The 20,357-nt window shown below is 32.8% G+C and overlaps 1 protein-coding gene across 1 annotated transcript; it reads left to right on the forward strand.

The window, feature by feature from the left end:
* Window positions 1–637: 637 nt before the first annotated feature.
* LOC104591763 (UDP-arabinopyranose mutase 1-like) lies at window positions 638–8,597 on the forward strand. Its single transcript, XM_010250770.3, has 4 exons — window positions 638–1,235; window positions 6,093–6,343; window positions 7,289–7,457; window positions 8,026–8,597. Exons 1-4 carry the CDS (start codon window positions 912–914, stop codon window positions 8,389–8,391), a joined length of 1,110 nt encoding a protein of 369 aa, XP_010249072.1. The 5' UTR covers window positions 638–911; the 3' UTR covers window positions 8,392–8,597.
* Window positions 8,598–20,357: the final 11,760 nt, after the last annotated feature.

Below are 20,357 nucleotides of genomic sequence, written 5' to 3' on the forward strand. Positions count from 1 at the left end.
TTCTGTTCCCACCCCCTAACCTCTCTTTAATTTGTAATAAAAAAACACATTTATTGTGTAATCTGATGTGATTTTATTTTCTTTTCTTTGATGCTTGTTAAACACAGTATGTCACATGACATGCTGATGAAAATGCTAATTCCGCATCATACAATACATGGTTATAAAACAAGTGCTATGACTCTATGAGTCTCTACATATTCCAATTTCCGTTAAAAAAACAAGAAATTTACTGTTAAATGTTTTCCCCCTCAACTTGTCGGCAGCTTATCATTGTACGAGAAATCACATTCTATACATGCTTTGCCATTGAATATTTGAATTATAGCCCCCGCTACGTTTGGGTGGGTTGGGCCTCCTTACTATTACTACTGTCCTTACCCAATTCAAATCTTACACGTCGAATTTCACTCAATTGTTTCTTTCTTATTACTTACTTACCTCGTGGGCCTGGCATGGCATGTCCGCCACGTGTACATTGATTTACCCTCTGTGTTGCATCTTCCTTCAGCAGTTATTATAAAATCTGGAAAAGAAAAGGCCATTTACGGAATAAACGCGGAATCTCTTTTAAGTTAGAGAAAAGGATACGTGCTTAATTATTTATTTAAAATAAAAGCCAAAAGCATAGCAAAGCGGCCCATGACATGTGAGAGCCAGCCGGTTTCCCTCCTTTCTTGCAGCTCTCCAGCCTCTCCTCCTCGCTCACCGATTTTCTCTCCCTCACTCTTTCCTCGTTTCCGAAAAACGGAAAACGCGCTCTCTCTCTCTCTCCCCCTCCATTATAAAAGGAAAGAAACCGGCAGTACCTCTCTTCTCATTTCTCAAACCCAGCTTAAGAAGCTTATCCTTATTGTTGTTGGTCTTGTTGTGATACTGCGCCTTCTCAATCCCCATTTCCGGAAAGAAAAATGGCCCACCCTCCGACCCCAATCTCTCCTCCTCTCAAGGATGAGCTGGACATCGTGATCCCGACCATCAGAAACCTGGATTTCTTGGAGATGTGGAGGCCATTTTTCCAGCCCTACCACCTGATCATCGTCCAAGACGGAGATCCGACCAAAACCATCCGAGTGCCCGACGGCTTTGACTACGAATTGTACAACCGCAACGACATCAATCGGATCCTGGGCCCCAAGGCCAGTTGTATATCCTTCAAGGACTCCGCTTGCCGCTGCTTTGGTTTCCTTGTTTCCAAGAAGAAATACGTTTTCACCATCGACGACGATTGCTTTGTAAGTTCTTTTATATTTCACTTTTCCTTGTTCTTTTCAGTTTTTATTGATTGATGATTATGGTTTCGTCCCTCCAATTCTTACCCAAACCGGAAATTCGGTTTCCGTTCCGGTCCAGTTGATACCCTGTTCGTATACCATCATTCCTCTCTTTTATGAGTGAGGCAGTGAGGGAGTCTAGTCTCTAGACCGCAGAGAGGAGTCCGGAATCCGGATTCTGGGCTCCCAGCTCAGAGTTCAGGGAGGGCAGGAATTGAACATGTGCTCAACTCAAGTCTCGATTCTCTAATCTGTGTCGGGTGTCGGCTGGTTTGGAAAACAGAAAAAGGGACGGGGGTAATTCTATGTTGCTGCAGGGGTATGATACCGGAAGAACTTTTGCCAATCAGCCCGTCTTGGATCTGGATCTCCTACACTTTTTAGCCTACACTTTCTTCGTTAAACAATCAATGCTAGACAGGTTCCATATATGAGAATGGTATTATGTGAATTTTATTCTAGTCCCGTACACCTGTCACGCACCGATTGTTATTTCCTGTTCAGCTCAGTGTCCCTTGAGTGTGTAGAGCGTTTCCTTCGATCGATCAATAAGATGAATCCACGTCAAAGGCTGGTCCTAAAAGTCCGAATACCATGCACTCTTTCCTATACTTTTATTAATTCTGCGACATGTGTCTCAAACTCAATGAGAGTCCAGCCAGAGATCGGCTTCAGTCGGTGCAAGACCGGTTACAGGTCTTGCATTGTCTCCGTATTTCTGTGTTTTATTTAATGGGAGATATTCTAATGTAAGCTATAAAAGGTATTCGAACGGGTCTTGCACGGATGAATCCGGATCCGTCCTGCCAACAGATAATTGTCCAACATGTTCGAACATGATTTGTGTCCGAACATCTCATGCACGGTAGATCCCAGTCTTATGGTGGGTTCTATTCTCGTGGTGAGATGTGCGGAGACATATATCATATTGGAATATATGTATTACAAATTGACCCTGAGCCTGAATCGTTTTTGCCTCCGACTCAATCCTTTAGTTAAATGGGTCAGACCGTGATACATCAACAAAAGTATCTGTCCAACGGGCTTAGTCTACACGTGCGAACTTAGAGAACCTTGCACGCGAAGATTCCATTTAGCGAGCGCTGGGAAGGCGAAAAATTCCATTTCGCGGCCTCAGGGAGCTCGTCTGTACAAGGTTTTGTTTTTAGTATATATATAAGATATCATATTGGAATATATGTATTACAAATTGACCCGGAGCCTGAATCGTTTTTGCCTCCGGGTCAACCCTTTAGTTAAATGGGTCAGATCGTGATACATCAACATATGTATTTGCCCAACGGGCTTAGTTCACACGTGCGAGCTCTGGGGAGGTGAAAGATTCCATTTCGTGGCCTCAGGGAGCTCGTCCGTACAAGGTTTTGCTTTTAGTATATATATAAGATGTGTCTATATTATGTATATATAAGAATGTATTTTATCAATAAATAATTCATGATTATACTCTTAAGTGTAATATATATATATATTATATATATGCATTATTTTATGTTTAATTTATATTTATATTCTTATTTTTAATTTTTATTTATAAAGAATGTTAAAAGTTGGGATTTAAGGCCAAATAAAAAGGGTTTTTTGACAAAAATAATGGGGTAAGGTGACTTCGGCTCTTTAGGACACAGATCTTGAAAAGTTATGACCTCAATCGAACAACTGAGCTCAAAGTTATGACCTCTAAAAGTTTCTATGTACATTTAGTATGCAACTTGTGACTTGATGGATGGGTTGAACGGGTCGATTGTTCAACCACCCGGGTTGGACGATTTTTTATCAAGTCAATGGATTTTTGACAAAACCCTAGGTTTTAGGAAAATCAGACTCGGAATCATTGAGTGACAGTCTGAAAATATTGGTTGGAACCGTAGTGGGACAGTTTTTGTTGGGAGTAGACCTATTCATAGGCCAGACTTTGGGTTCCACTTTACACTATTTCCGGCTTGGACTTCAGGCCAGGCCCTTCAAGTTATGACAAAAGCTAAGCTCGATCCCTACCTATGAACATGTCTTGAGAGGAGATCCCAACTCCTAAATGCAAGGAATCCCAGCTTTTGCATTTCCATGGGGAAAAATAAAGGAACTCTTTCTCATCAAGGTAAACAATGGATGTAGACTCTTACACAACTAAAAAAAGAGCTTTTATTGATTCCTCTACACATAAATTTTTATGACTTTGGTTGGGAACAACGACAGGTGGGGGAACCTATTACAATATAAGGGGTACTATAGCATAGGTGTGGGTTTGAGACAATACATTCAAAAAACCAATAAAAATTTATGGGGGAGTGGGGTTCAAAACCATAAATTTCCAAAAAAAAAAAAAGAAGAGAATAAGAAGAAGAAGATGTAGTCCATCATTGATCATTGTTGGAATTGACCTAACCTAACCATGAGATGGTATAACTCTTAACTCAGGCCTATATTTGGCAACCATGTTGGGACAACACTTAGATCTTTGGCAATATCTTTACAGCATGAGATATCCCTCTCATAATCCTTGTAAATCCTTATCTTTCTCTATTTTGTATTTTATCCTATTTTAAGGTGATTTTTGAAGTGATTCAACTTTTTATGAATTTTGGAGTTATTCTTTGCATGGGCAGTGGTTGGTGATGAAACAAAGAAAACATGTAATCCCTTACCTTTCTCTTTTTTGTATTTTATCCTATTTTAAGGTGAATTTTGAAGTGATCAAACCATTTATGATATTTTGAATTATTCTTTGCAAAGCCAATGGTTGGTGATGAATCATGAAACAAAGAAAACATGTAGTCCTGCCCCCTTGTATTTCGAGTGATCATTGGTCATTCAAAAACCAAGCATGGTTGATTAAAATGAATCTTGTTCTCTGCGCATTCTGTATTTTAGGTCTTTTAAATGCATGTGTAGGAGCAAATTTAGCATGTCATATTGTCATTTTAGGTCTTTTTTTATACCCCTTTGACTCTAAAGAAGACTATTGCTTGGTATAATCATAAAATCTTAGCTTGACAAGTTTGAGAACCTGGGTTCGAGATTTAGAGCAGCCACTTTATACAAAAAATGCTAAAGGTTATCTCTGTATCCAGTTCACCCTTAGAAGTAGACATGTTTTGGCCAAGCTTTGCCTTTGAACTACTACATTTTTCCTCATTCAATTCCCTTTTATTAAGTCTTATACTTAGGGTATTAACTTCTTTCATTGAATTCTATATTAATTAACCATATTAAAGAAAATTAAGTGTGACAAAGAATAATTATTTTTATTGAAGATAGAAATATATTCAAATTTAAAACAACCCAAAAATGGAATTATTTTCCTGTTTGGTGGCGAGTCGACAATTCAACCTTTTGGGTCAAACGTGTCAACCCTAAATCTCATAATTAAATAATAATAACAATTAAAAAAGATGAAAACACATAAAAGTATAAAAATACAAAAAATTGTAGAAAACATTTGAGCACATCTCTAAAATCGTATATTCATCATATTAAACAAAATAATGTGACAAATAAGAATAATTTTTACAGACACAAAAATACAAAAAGAAAATAGTAGAAAACTTTGGAAACATAGTATTTACTATCATCATCATCATCAAAAATTGTCATGTGCAAAGCATGTGCACACTTACTGGTATATTTACAATGACCCAACTCAAGTTTATGCTGACTTGGACGTAGTTCAGCCCATTTATGGTGCCAATTCAAAAATGAAATACTTAGCCTTGCATTGAGTACCAATGGATGAGGTGTTTCAGTTTGTGGTAAACACTATGCTAAGCTAGGCTTAAGCATATTATTATCCCGATTTTTTGTACCTATTCTCCTCCCTATTCATTATTTGACCCTCTTTAGAGTCACAGGGACACAAAAAAGTGACAATACCATATGTGAAAAGACCTAAAATAAAAAAAGGGAAGAGGCACAAATTTTCTTTTGTTAAATCACCAACTAGAACTTGTGCAAAGATAACTTGAAAATAGGATAAAAGGCTTGATCACTTCAAAATAGGATAAAATATAAAATAGAGAAAGGAATGGACTCATGGTTCAAAGTATCAATACACCTCTGTGTATCGGTACTTTGAACAATACTCCTTATATATTTGTTTAGTTTTATATTTTTTTTTCAAGTTTCTGTTTCAAATATAAGAAGATATTGCTAGAGATTTTCCAAGATTGTGGAGTTTTGCTCGAGTTTCTTATTGTCTGAAAATGGCTATTGAAGATTTGCTCAGGTTTTAGAGATATTGTGTTGTGGGAGATCTAAATGTTGCTCAAACAGGGTTACCTGAGATAAGCCCTATCTTGGGGTTACATGATCTCAGTGCTCGGTCGACCCCAACAGTGATTAACGATGGCCAAAATCATCAAATTTGAGTATAGAGAAGTAGTCAGAGGTTTGAAGTGAAATGACAAACATATTACGTGGCCAGGGAAAGAAGAGGGGTTTGGTAAAGGCCAATCAGTGACAGTGGGTTGCCTCTCGAGATGGACTACATCCACCATTTTTTTTTTAATACAAGCATCATAAAGAACGAAGTAAGTTTAAAAGTTAATTGGATTGCGGGCTGGACCACCACTGCTGGTAGTTAATTTGCTTATGTGACTATGAGATAGCTACTTTTGTTGTGGTGCAAGTTGGTGTGGACTGGCTGGAAATTTGCATTGTTGTGGTGCAAGTTGAGTTAAAAAATAAGCAATTTGAAGTGGAATGACTCTTATTTTCCTCATTCCTCATCTCATGCTCTTGCTCCTGTCTGCTAACTTGCTTTATCCTTCTTTGTCTTAAATAATAATTGATGAGAAATAAAAGGTTGCCAAGGACCCCACTGGTAAGGAGATCAATGCTTTGGAGCAACATATAAAGAACCTATTGATGCCTGCAACACCATTCTTCTTCAACACATTGTATGACCCCTTCAGAGAAGGTGCCGATTTCGTACGAGGTTACCCATTTAGCTTCAGAGAAGGTGTACCTACTGCCATATCTCATGGGCTGTGGCTCAACATCCCCGACTATGATGCCCCTACTCAACTCGTCAAGCCTCTGGAACGCAATACCAGGTTGGCATTTGCACCGTTTTGTTCTAATTTCATGAACAAACTCCCATCTCTCCTTTCTTTCATTGCCCATAGAATATAGGAACTTATCTTTGATTTGGAGGTCATTTCTCCTTGGTTTTGTTTGTAATTAATGGGTCTCTTTGTCTGGATTTATCTGATGTTCTGATTAGTAAGCTCCTTGTGCATTACCATTATTATCAATTATTGATTACTGTATTTGTATTTACTTGAGATTTCTTCCCATCTTGACATATATAGTTACAAAGTAGCGCATGCACACACACACACACACACACACGTATTAGGAACTACTAGGAATGAAACAATTTCACTTAATTTTTCAACACATCGAGGGCACATATTTATTTTCTCTTGGTATTCTGGTAATGACTTTTGGTCTGATGCAAAGATGATGGTTCTACATGGATTGAATGTAAGAAAAAAATTGAGGACTCACAATTTGACTGATAGTATGGCCCTTCATAGAGTGGAATTCCAGGTTTGTATTGTTGATCCTATATGGTTGGGACAAGGCTTTGTTGAGGAGAGTTTTCCACTGATGACTCAATTTAGTTGATGCTCCCCTCCCCTAGTTTGGCAATTTTCTAGGTTCAAATGCCATAAAACAATGTTTTGTAGAAAGCATTTGCATTTTATAAAATAACCTCATTAGTCTGGTAGATTGAAGTGGCATGTGTTTTAATGATCAGTAACTAGCTTTGGAATTGATGCAAGCAGAAAATACACTATTATCTGCAACATTTGGCTGTGGGGTGAAACAACATTTAATGGATAATGGGGATTATTATCATTTGAGCTTTTATCAATGACCTGTGTCAAAGAGTTAGTATGTCACTGCCCAACTGCAGGAACTTCAGAACTCATAATTTTTGTAAAGCTTTAATGATATTCTTTATTTGTAGTAATTGCTTTTAGCTTGAACAGGTACGTGGATGCTGTTATGACAGTACCCAAAGGCACCTTGTTTCCAATGTGTGGAATGAATTTAGCGTTTAACAAGGAGCTGATAGGCCCTGCTATGTACTTTGGGCTCATGGGTGATGGCCAACCCATTGGCAGATATGATGACATGTGGGCTGGTTGGTGCTCCAAGGTATGTTCGGTTGCTAAGTTCTTTATTTTTCATTCATCTTTTCTTCATACGCTCAAGGGATGAATTCCTTGTAAATCTTTTACCACTTTTAAAGGTGTATAGATTTGATTGATCTGCCATTTCTATGCTAATGGACCATTTCTCTGGTTGTCTTGATGACAGTAAATGTTATTTCTTATGTTCATCAAAAATAAAAAAAAAGGTAAAACTAAGCTTTCAATCCTAGTTTCTCTTCTCCATTCACTAGTGATAGTCATGATTGAATGGTCATTGCCAATTGGTAGAACCATCAAAATTGATGAGCACTTTAAAACTATCAAGCATTCTGGATTCTTTCCCTTGATATTTGGGCTTCATAATTCATACATAGTTATTTTCTGGTTTACAACGTTATAGCTTAGGTTGTTAAACCAACTTTCCTTAACTTGGTTTTAGGGCCTGAAACTTTGGTTGGTACCGCCAGAAAATCTTCTTTGCCAAAAGCTCAGCTATTCAGTCCAATTGGTTTTTCTTTTACAAACTATTCAAAAAAATTAATAATATAACTTGACTGCATTCTGGTTCTCAGGTGATCTGTGACCATTTGAGTCTTGGAGTGAAGACGGGGCTACCATACATTTGGCACAGCAAGGCAAGCAACCCGTTTGTAAACTTGAAGAAGGAATATAAGGGCATCTACTGGCAAGAAGAAATCATTCCATTCTTTCAGTCTGTTGTCCTCCCAAGAGAATGTACAACTGTGCAGAAATGCTACCTTGAACTCGCAAAGCAGGTGAAGGAGAAACTTGGTCCTGTGGACCCTTACTTCCAAAAGCTTGGGGATGCCATGGTCACATGGATTGAAGCCTGGGAGGAGCTCACTGCACCACCACAAGCAAATGATCAGCCCACAAAAACACCTATTAAGGAGGAGCCTTCTCCCAAGCCCAAATAGAAAATGATTCAGATTACATGAATGTTCTGATTCTGTTATGCTTTTCCGTACTAGAATCCCTTTTTGTACGATCCCTCTCGTAGGATTTTGAGCTTATATTAGGTTTCATTCCCAAAGTATGATCATTCTCTTGTTATTTAATTAGCTCCTTTTTTTTAATCAAAACTCCTTCCCTTTCCAATAATCAAAATCTAGCTTCATGAGAACCACCGCATTATGTGGATTCTGTCAAATCGCCAGCCTAACGAATGGGAGAATGTTCTCCTTCTCTCTCAAGTCTCATCGCATGCATTGATCTTGAAGATGTTAATGTAAATTCCACTGTTATGGGGAGAGGTCTACACTCTACACACAAGGGGTAATCCGTTTTCTTCCCTTAGTTATATTATATATGCTTGAAGTGCCGAATTCAGATTTGTATTGTACTTCCAAATAAGCGTTGTCTGTTTGCATGTCCACCATCCCACCCCATTACAAGCAATCTAACTATTCAGCTTTTGCAGTTGTATTCAAGCATTATAGGCCAATACAGATGCCCATGCCCCTGGATGTGATTCACTGAATCGGCTTTATATGATATACAAAGATGCATCCCTTTACAAGATACAAAATATAAAATTAATGCTTATCTGTGTGAACCATTTGCCCTGTTTACTAGTTGGGTCCAATCTTCTTGAAAATTTGTTAGTCCTCGTGGACTTAAATAAGCAACGGATATGTACCATAAATTTATGCCACTATTAGAGTCATCATGAACCACTATCAGCCCTATTATTATGACGACGGTGGTGACGAAAGGAAGGTGATTAAGCATAGCTCCTAGCTTTTATGAGCTTTGAAAATTTGGAGAATGAAAGGATATGGTCAATTGTAGCTTTCACTGGTAAAAAAATAATCCCATTTTCTCACGTGGCGGTCATAAGTAAGAAGAACCCAAGTCTACGTAGAAAAGGTCTTCCACAATCTGGAAGGGTCGATCAATTAAATAAGGCAATTAGGACGACGATGAATCATAAATCGGGGGGAAAATGTCAAATATGTAGAGGCTTGGTTTGGTCATTATTAAAATAGAAAAAGAATGATAGAAAACAACTATTAATGTTATAGATGACATTGATTTTCTTTTTTTTCTCTTTGAAGTGGGTTATTAGCAATCGCGATGTTCTAGATGGACCCATCAATTGGGCTGCATATTAATTCATAACGTTCATGAACTTAACTCATCCCAATTCCCCAATCGATTGAGGCTTAGGACTAATTAATCCCCATGATTAATATATACGTGAACGTGATCATTGAAACATTTCTTTTTTCTTTTCTTTGTCCATTCATTAGCGATGTGATGATGCACGGCACTGGAAGTCTGGAACATCTGTGATGAAAGAAATTATCAAATTAAGTCTAAGAAACGTGCACGTAAATTCTAGATGAATATATACACTCACTGGGAATAATTATTATTATTTGTTTATATTTTTTTAAGCTGTTTTTTTTTTTATTTTGACTAAAATTGACGAACAGGGTAAATTATTGAAAGCAAGGTTGTGCAATTTCCTAATACACACCCGAACTGTTAACCAAAATTATTACCCAACAATGTACTGATGAAATATATATATATATATATATATATATATATATATATATATATATACTGATGAAAGCAAGGTTCTGCTAGTCTCGTATCATCGATGGATGCTGTCTAGGGCTACCATAACTTCTCACACGTGGAATATTAAAATGTGTCCGATTTAGATTATTTATAACAAAAATTCAATCAAACTAAATGACTCTCTATCATCTCATCTTTTTACAGTCGGTCCTAGTCGTTGTGGAAGAATATTTTCTTGAACGTAAACCAATAATTTCTATGTAAATTAAATCATTTGATGCCTTTTTTATAAATATTTTAATTTTATATTTGTGCCTTGAATTCTTTATTATGATTTGCTTCATGAATTTATTTCGGATTAAGTTGAGAAAAAAATTGAAGACAAAATTTCATGAAGTATGGGATTCGATTCATATTCAGCTTATGGGTCCAACCTGAATATAAAAAGTTGTATTTTTTTTTCTCTTGTATACTAAAATTTGGCTTGTGAGAGAAGTTGAGTACTGTATTTAAGGTTTAGGGTTTTCTATGAGTGCATAGCTTTCTCTATTGCTGATTCTATAATGGGATTTTGTTCCTCCTTCACCCATGAATCTAGGCTATAAGCTGAACCATGTGAATCTACCTGTTCTCTCTGTTTACTTCTTTTATCTCTTTTTTCTTTCATTTTTGAGTATCATTTGAATCTGTATTTCTGGATTTTACGTAATGTAATAGTTTTCATTTGCAGTCCTAAGAAATATCATTTCACTTGAGATAGTGAGTCTTCATAACAGAGGAAACATTCATGGGAGAGAAGTAATTAAAAAAAAAGGTGTTTTTTTGTTTTCTGATTATTTGGAATGGAGAAAATGCTTTAAATGAGAGATTGACTCTCTTTAATGTTTAACATCATCCATTCTTAATTTAAATTGTCGAAAAAATTATTTACCGTATAGATTCTTAATTTAAATATAATTTTTTTTAGTAATACCACTATAATTTATTAAATTTAAATTTCAACTTTAAGTTAAAATCTTTTGAACAGACAAAGCAAACCGAAAATAGACCCGAATTGATACAATCCGATTTGGCAGGTTTTTACTAATGGTTAATCGTTTCGGGTGACAAACTTCTGACCTAACCAGGTCAATTTGGTTGGCGAAACAGCCTGCAACAGAGTTGAGCCAATCCTTGAACACTCCTAATTTCAGCTAAATTAATAGTCTAATCTCTAATAAATAACAAAAGTTTCATCTCATATAATTATTAATTTTTTTTGCAAAAATTAGGGGTGAGTATTCGGTTTATTCGGTTAAAAACTGAACTGAATAAAATGAAATTTTAAAAACAAATAAAAATTAAAACCGAACCAAAACCGAATTATAGAAAAATTGAAATAACTAAAACCAAAATTTTTAGTTCGGTTTTTGGTTATTTCGGTTAAAACAAAATTTTAATAATGTGTACTTTATTATATATATTATAACATGTAATATATATTATATATTACAAAATATATATTATGAAATCAAATTTTATTATACTATATATTAATATACAAATATATAATATATTATATGTTACATATCATATAATATATATTACATATAATAATAAAAAGTTCGTTAATTCAGTTAACCAAATTTCTAATTGTAAAAACCAAAACCGAAAACCGAATTAACCGCACCAGTTTAACAAAAATCCAAAAAGATCGAACTAAACAAACCGGAACCGAAATTTTTGGTTTGGTTTTTCAATTTTAATCGAATAGTGCTCACCCCTAGCAAAAATACACAATTATTAAAAATAAATTTATAATGAAAATACAATATATATCTAATAAAAATACAATAAATACTTAAAATATATTAAATTAGTTAATAAATAGTGTAATCTCAAATAATAGTTTAATCTCTAATAAATATTAATCAATAAATATGATAAATTAAATTTTAGAAGTTAAATAATAGTTGTTTAATCTCCAATAATTATTGAAAATTTACTGTTAAATAACAAAACAAAAACCTATTTATCAAATAATTATTGAAAATATATTTATCAAAAATACAATAAATAATTACTAAAAATAAAATAACTATTAATTTTAGTGTATATAACTATTATTGTAAAATTATTACTAATAAATAATATTTTTTTGAAAGTTATTTTCTAAGATTATTAATTGATATAAATGAAATTAGTTATTTATAATATTACTTAGTTATTTAAATAATATTTTTATTTAGATTTTTGAAATATTAATTATTTATTGAATTTAATAATCCACAAAATTATATTTAGTACTATTATTACATAATTCATTATTAATTTTGTAAAATATTAAATTATTATTAATATGAATATTATGAAATATTTTATTAATTATTTTTCTACTTTTAATAATTTTTTTTTAAATTTATTACATAATTTTGTTATTTTAACTATTTAAAATTTAGTCATGTTAAATATTTCATTATTTAGATATTTAAGTAATATGTAAAATATATAACATGTTTCATTTTATTAATTTTATTTATTTTAATGTTATTATGTAATATTAAATATTTTGTTATAAAATTATTTATCTTTTTTTTAATGTTCCATTGTTTAAGATATTTAGTTATTGAAATATTTAAATAATATTTTATTTTCAAATGTTAATTTTTTATTATTTGAATAGCATTTAAATTGAATAATTCGTAAAATTGTAATTTATATTGTTACTACATAATTTCATTATGAATTTTGTAAAAATATAGAACTATTAATAATATGAATATTATTAAATATATTATAATTATTTTTTTGTGTTATGAATAAATATTTTAAAGTTAGTATATAATTTCATTATAATATTTAAATAATTTTGATTTTTTTTAATTGAAACTTTCTTTAAATAGATGTAGATAAAAAGTGGGGGAGAGGATAAATAGGAATTAGAGATAGTTTAGGAGAGAATCTATCTATTAAATTAAAGATAATCTAAGAGATAAATAGGAGTTAGAGATAATTTAAGAGATAAATATGAATTAGAGACAATTTAGGAGAAAGTGGGGGAAAGTAGTGCCACTTGGCTAAACATGTTGTTAAAAATAATTAAGCCCATGTTATATACTTATTAGTTTGATGGGTAATTATGTAGAATTAAAAAAATAAAAAATTCAAAAAAAATAGAAAATTAGGAAGAGGGATTTGGAGAAATGAGAGGCATGGTGACATGGACTGTCTTACTATATATATAGGAACGGTGTCAATGGACCAGTTTTGGATTGGACCCCGTCTAGTCCAAAATCAAATTAGACGTATTGGACGGACCAACAAGACATATTGGATTGGACATGGTCCATCTGTAATAAATTTATACTAGATTGGGTTGGATTAAGCCAATATCTGGTCCATTGATATAAGATAAGAATATAGGTGCCAATAGAATAGGTTTGGGTTGAAACCAATTTAAAATAAAACAAATTTGAATAGATTGAACGGTCCAGACATTGAATTGGACCAATCCAAAATGGTCCAAAATATTCATTGGACTGGATTGGATCTGGACTCACATTGGACTATATATATGTAGCAATACAGTCCCATACCTCCTCTTCCCACCCTGCATTCTCCTTCACTCTCTCTCCTCTTCCCTTCCCACCACTCCTTAACTGCCCCTCATTACTCTCCCGTCCTTTCTTTCCACCTTACATGTAAATCTACAAGAAACGTGAATTTATGGAAACATTTATATCTCCTTCGTGGATAAAAACAAAATCCACTTAATAGAGTTTTAGAAAACGTGGGTCTCTAGGATTCTAACAGCCAGGGGTGTCAATGGTATTTGAAAATTCAATTTTGAATTCGATATTCAATATAATCAAATTGAATTTGGATAATTCGAATATCTAATCGGTTGAATTCGGATATCCTATTTATACTAAATAGTTAATTGAATTCGAATTCGGATATGACCTGATTTGATTCGATAAATATTCAAATTTAACCGATTATTTAATTTTTATATATAATATATATAATAATTAAGTTATATAAATAATTTAGATAATTATATACTTTATATTAATAAAATATTTATTTTATATATTTATTAATTATCTAAAATAATTAATTAATCGAATTCAAATCGAATCAAATATTCGAATATTTAATCGAATTCGAATTTGAATATTAATTTTCAATATTCATCCGATAGCAAAGCTTTGTCTTTTACCTCTGTTGTTGTTTTTTTTTTTTTTTTTCATTCCACGTTTCTCGGTTCAAGAGGTAGGCATACTGCTCTATTTTCCATATTCATCCTAATTTTTCATTCTCAAATTTTGAAACGTTTTTTTTTTTTTTTTTGTACTTTAACAGTCCAAAACAGGAAGGATCCATTTTTGCTAACCAAGATTATCCTCGGTCATTTTTCCATGACCGGATTCAGTCAGTACGTCTTTTTCAAGATCAGATACAAGTACGTATTTTCAACCTATTTTTTCGTTCTAAGAGTCTCAGTCATAAGTATTTTTGCTGGAAACGTTTTCCTACGTATTTTGAAAGTGAAAAGGATAAAATAATTCAGCCCATTTTCAGTTTTCCTGTTTTGTGTTTGGCTTAGTTTGGTGTCAATTTTTTCATTTTATCACTGTTTTTTACAAACTTTACTTTCGATCACCGTCTAATGATGCCGACGACTTTTCCGACATCTTTTTTGGGTGAATATAATAGAAAAATCACTCTGTAACCTCCCCACGTAGTCGGTTTATGTGTACTGTGTCAATTGACACTGTTCGCACAACCGGGTTAAGACGATGACGGGTTTGAGTCTCAACCGAGCAATCTACAAAATGATCCGACCCATTACTAAATCACACAGATAGCTAAACCGGTCTAGACCAGTTTCAGAAAATACTACGCTCCGGTTTCGTCTTCTCAAACTGGTCTGAACCACTATACTTGAAATGTTAATTAATAAAAAATAATTGTTAATTACTTTAATTAACAATCAGTCATTAATAACCATCACTTATGGTATTAATTAATTAACTTAAAATTATTATTATTATTTATTTTGAATATTTATTACAATTTAAAATAACTAATTATTATTAAAATATTTACTGATGAATCAATTTTTGGCCAAGTACCTCGTCCAGGGCCGACCTGCAGCACCTCGTCACTAGCTGAAGTGATCTCGACGAAAGGAATGACCTCTCTCGAGGGCATGCTGGCCTGACTGAGGTCTAGGTGGTGACCTGCGAGACGTGCTCACCGACAAATTCGACATGCATATCCCAACACTCCCACGATCCTTGGAAGTTGGCCAACGTACTGAACGTTCCGGAGGGTGGTCAACGTGCATGAAGGTTGCCTCCGAGAATCTCGGAGAACTTAGATGACCTCTCGGAAATCTCGGATGCAGTGTGTGAAGCCCACGCCAAACAATGCCTATATAAAGGCACCAACCCCAATGGCATAGGGGGGGGGGGGCAAGTAAGCATATTCTAGCTCTCATACTTTATGATTTTTAGCTCACAGTCTACTATGGGAGTACTAACTTAAGCATCGGAGTGACCTCGCCGGGTTAGCCACCCCAGGTCCTCTAACGTTGATCCCTTGCAGATCTCTAAAGAACTACGAAGCTCAATAATCAATCTAGCTCGCCACCAGTCAGCTCGGCATCTAATATGCAACTCGGCCCTCTAGTCAGCTCGGCCTGGTCAGCTTGGCATCTAGGTCCTCACCCAACAAAATTCTCCATTTCGACCTCTGAGTCATCGGCCACTTGGAAGCATACTGAATGACGAGGTACTTAGCCAAAAATCGATTCATCATTTACAAACTTTTAAAATTAACTTATGATTAATGAATATATACTTTTCTATTTATTCACAATAATAATAATATTCATTATTGCTTCCGATAATTAAATTATAATAGTCATTATTATTATAAAATTAATTAATGAAATATGATAATTACTAAAAAATGAAAAAAAATAATGAAACTTTTTGAAAATAATGAATAATTACCGAAATTAATTGAAAATATTGAATGATTATTGGATATTTTTAAATAGTCTGAAATTTTAAATTGAAAATATTATATATTACTTTTGGTAATTAAATTATAATAGTCATTATTATTTTACAAATAATAAATGAAACTTACTGAAATTACTAAATAATATTACTTCAAAACTATTAATATTTAAAAAAAATGGTAATTACTGAAAAATGAAAATAATTTGCCAAAAATTTCTGAAAAATAAAGAATAATTACCACAGTTATTTGAAAATATTGAATGATTATTGGATATTTTTAAATTGAAAATATTATTTATTACTTAAACATCATTTTGAAAAATACTAATATTTCTACTGAAAATTTTTAATCTATCTATCTATCTATCTTAGCATCCTCTTTATCCTCCTAGCATCCTCCCAATTTGCCATCTTAGCACCCTCTTTCTTCATTCCTCTCCCTTTCCATTGGGTTCTCTCTCCCCCCCACAACTCATGTCTCTCACTTTCTAAAACAACATAATTTCTCTCCTTAGTTAACTCAATATATATGTTTTATCCTCTCTTTCACTTCTATCTCTAATTCCCCTTTATTATTTCCAATTTCCCATAAAAATAGGGCCATAATTTATTAAGAATTGGTTTTCCAAATCAAATAATATTTATATCTATAGATGTGATTTCAAATAAATTAAAGAGAGGGGAATAAGGGGAATGTGATATTTCCTATATATTCATGGCACCATTATTGTTAACTAATAATCTATTGTTTAAATAATACATTAGTTATGAAAATTATTAAATATTTATGGAAAATATTATACCAAAAGTTATGAAATAATTATTTCAGAAATAATCTATTATTTAACAAATATTAAATGACTTAATAATCTACCAAAAATTAATAAACAATCCATTATTTAATAGTTTATTATTATTAATAAATGTTCAAAATTTCAATGTTTAGCATAATTTACATTAATCATTGTAATTTAATAAATTTTCATTAAATTTTTACAATAATAATTTATTTGTAAAAGATATTACCGATTTGCATAATGTACTAATTTCTATAAGATCAATAATTATAGTTAACAATTATCAAATAATTTAGAGAAACTCTTTAACTAATAATCCATAATTATTTTTTTAAATGAGTAATTAAAAAATTAAGAAATTAATCTATGAAAATAATATTCTCCAAAACTATTTAAATAATAATCCATTGTTTTTATTCAACTAAATAATTATTAAAAAAATAGAAAAAATAATTTAGGAAATTAATCTATGAGAAACTATTTAATAGTTATCTAAATAAAAATCTATTATTATTATTTCAATAAATAATTATTAAATAATTTAGGAAATTATTAAGTCTATTCACACCGAATTAGACCACTTAGTTGATTAATAACAAATGGTTTACTTTTAATTAAGAATAATGTAATTTACCATAATTACATTAATTTACTATAATTACATTTGCATTGATTAATAGTAAATCATTTAGGCTTAAAAAATAAATAATTTACATTAATTTATTGTTATTGTAAATACTTAATTTACTATACATTACTACTAATCAATAGTAATTTTAATAGATTTTTGGAAATTATCATAAAATATTATAATTTATTGTTAGTTAATTGGTTATAGAAAATTATTAGAATTGTAGGGATGATAATTTTCCCTATAAAACAGGGCCCTTACCCTACCTCACTCTGAATGGGGCAATTTTTCTCAAATCTTAAATGGGGATGGGGCAAAGACGGGGTGGTGATAAGAAAAATATTTTTGCTCAAAATTAAGGATGGGTTTACATATAATTCCCCAAACCCGATGTTAAATTTTTAAAATATCTGTAAATTTAATATTAATTTTTAAAATATCTCTAAGTTTTACTCATATTCTTATAATCCTAGGATATCATAATTTCATTTCTAAAATACTCCCAAATTATCATAACCCAATTCATAAAATACCCCCAAATTCCCTTCCCCGATAAAGAATAAATGCCTTGCCCCGTACCCACCCTGCCACTAGATCGGGGCAGGGATGAAATAGTGTCTTGAGAATTACAAGAAGGGTGGCAGAGAATTATCTACAATAGCACGTACTTCTAGAAGTATTTTTATTTTATGGCTGTTTATATTAATCTAACTGCTACTGTTAGTCAAAAAGAATGCAACCCTCTATAAATATTGACTACTGGAAAAAAGGAAGCTTCTTTCTGTCTAATTGTCTATGACGTGTAGACAGTGGAACTGGACACAACATGATCCCTAAAAAATTAATTAACCAACTTCTAAGCTTTGACTGTTCTAATCTGAAATTTAATTTCTCTCCCAATTAAGTTGGTTTGAAAATTTAAAGCAATGTTTCTGTCCACAAAAATAACCACTGTTTTTAAAACTGGATCGGACTGGACGATTAGACTGGAAAAACCGGGAACTGGTCACTTGACCGGTTCCATTTTTCTCCAAAACTGTTTTTCCCCAAAACAGTTATTTTGATCAGCAAACCATTTAATCGGCTGGTTAACCGTTCGAACTGGTAACTAGATCCCTAACCGATTCGATCATCAGTTCATTTTTAAAAATCATGAAAATAACCCGAACACTGCTTCTTTCAAAACATTTAAATTCTTTTTTTTAATAAAAAATTAATTCTCCTTCGACTTGTAATTAAAAAAAAAAATCCGTTTATGCATCGATCCTTTTCTTCCTCCTAATGAACTGAACTCTTTACCCTTCTATTTCAACCTCTCCATCCTTCAAAGCATATATACGTTTTAAGTAACAATCACCAATAGCTTCTCTCATGAGATTAATCAAAAATAACGAAAAGAAAATGGAGAACCATATGATCATATGAATTGAAACGGACCCTTTGATGATGCTGTGCCTTGAATTCTAGAACTAGAAGAAGAACAAATTCTACGTGGAAAAAGGTAAACTATATCAAGAACAGGCAGATATCGAGGAAGAGATTGAAATCTGAACACAGGACTGAGGCCTGCAGTACTGCGCGATCAACTTTCTGCAAAATGGTCTGATCTTCTTGAGCATAAGGCTTAGAGCTGTATCATGCCTGCAAAAACATTGTATGTGTTTGGTATCATTTATGTTTATTGAATAAATGTTTGTATTTTATATATTGGTAAAATCGAGAAATGCAATAATTACAATCGTTTATGACAACTGAATGCCATTAGGCACCACTTTAGTGTAACAGTGAATAAACGTCTGGTCATTTCTGGAAGCTTTAAAAAATAACTTCTACAAATGGCTGACATGCACATAAACCAAAGTTCACTTTTTACACTTTCTATATAAGCAGAAGAGCAAAAGAGAGAAAATATTGAGATGGCGCCTATATAGCACTATCAATAAACGTTTACTGAATAAATGTAAACAATACCAAACATCACCATTAATTAGCTACATCCTACATACATGCAGATGCTGGGAAGGTTACGAGTGCAACCGTAGGCAATGTATGCCTTTAAAAATTCAACAAACTAGCTAGAGAAGTCCAAAAAAACAAGACAACTGTTTTTTGTTTTTGTACCGCCAACAGTATATATAAATCTTTTGACTAAGTGTTTTGGAAAGAACTCGGATTCAGTCTTCACAAAACCGTGTTCATACAATTTTTACCGTCATTTGTAAGTTGTATATTGAGAATATTTTTATGTAAATACAAAGATATTCCCAATACACAATTACGAATGACTATAAATAAAGTGTGTGAACAAAGTCTTGTGAGGACTGAAATGTGTTTTCAAAACAAAGGGTGAGATCTATCGTGAAAGAATGAAAGTTGAGTATAATGAATTATTTGAACTCGATCCGTTTCAGTTTTAACAGTGGCATAATATGCTAAATTCGTGATGTCAAGGGGATTAATTTGGTCCTTTGTAGAAAAATAAAACATTTAAAGCATCAGCGCATTTCTCAGCATTTATTAATTATTATATAGCTAGGCAGTGAGTAGGATAAATCTTTCAAACGATGCAGCCTTCGGTAATTTTCTGTAAGCGCTGGACCACCCGAGAATTTAGCTGTGCACTAATATAAGATTCTAGTCCCTTTGGAATTTTTGTCAAAGGCTAGCTATAATTCTGATGCAGCTCCTTTTCCTCTGTTCATGATAGAAACAGATTGATCGAATAATAATAATAAAAAAAAAACAGTACAAAGATATATATTAAGAGGAGAGGCCTCCAGCTGGTTGGAGCATAGACTTGGAATTAGTCCATCTCTCAATCTAAGTGCAGGTGGGATTTGATTATAAATTTCCGCTATAATTAGCAAAAAATCTTACCAATCAATTGCTGTTTGGCACCTTGCATCTATAAT

This window comes from Nelumbo nucifera, chromosome 4, assembly GCF_055504915.1.
Source record: "Nelumbo nucifera cultivar China Antique chromosome 4, China Antique-T2T, whole genome shotgun sequence".
NCBI lineage: Eukaryota > Viridiplantae > Streptophyta > Magnoliopsida > Proteales > Nelumbonaceae > Nelumbo > Nelumbo nucifera.

Bases quoted from the DNA above. Each gene is read 5' to 3' on its own strand.
- LOC104591763 (XM_010250770.3), top strand. From the start codon at position 912: ATGGCCCACCCTCCGACCCCAATCTCTCCTCCTCTCAAGGATGAGCTG. The intron at 6,344-7,288 runs GTTGGCATTTGC...TAGCTTGAACAG, and splicing joins CCTCTGGAACGCAATACCAG to GTACGTGGATGCTGTTATGA. The intron at 7,458-8,025 runs GTATGTTCGGTT...TCTGGTTCTCAG, and splicing joins GGGCTGGTTGGTGCTCCAAG to GTGATCTGTGACCATTTGAG.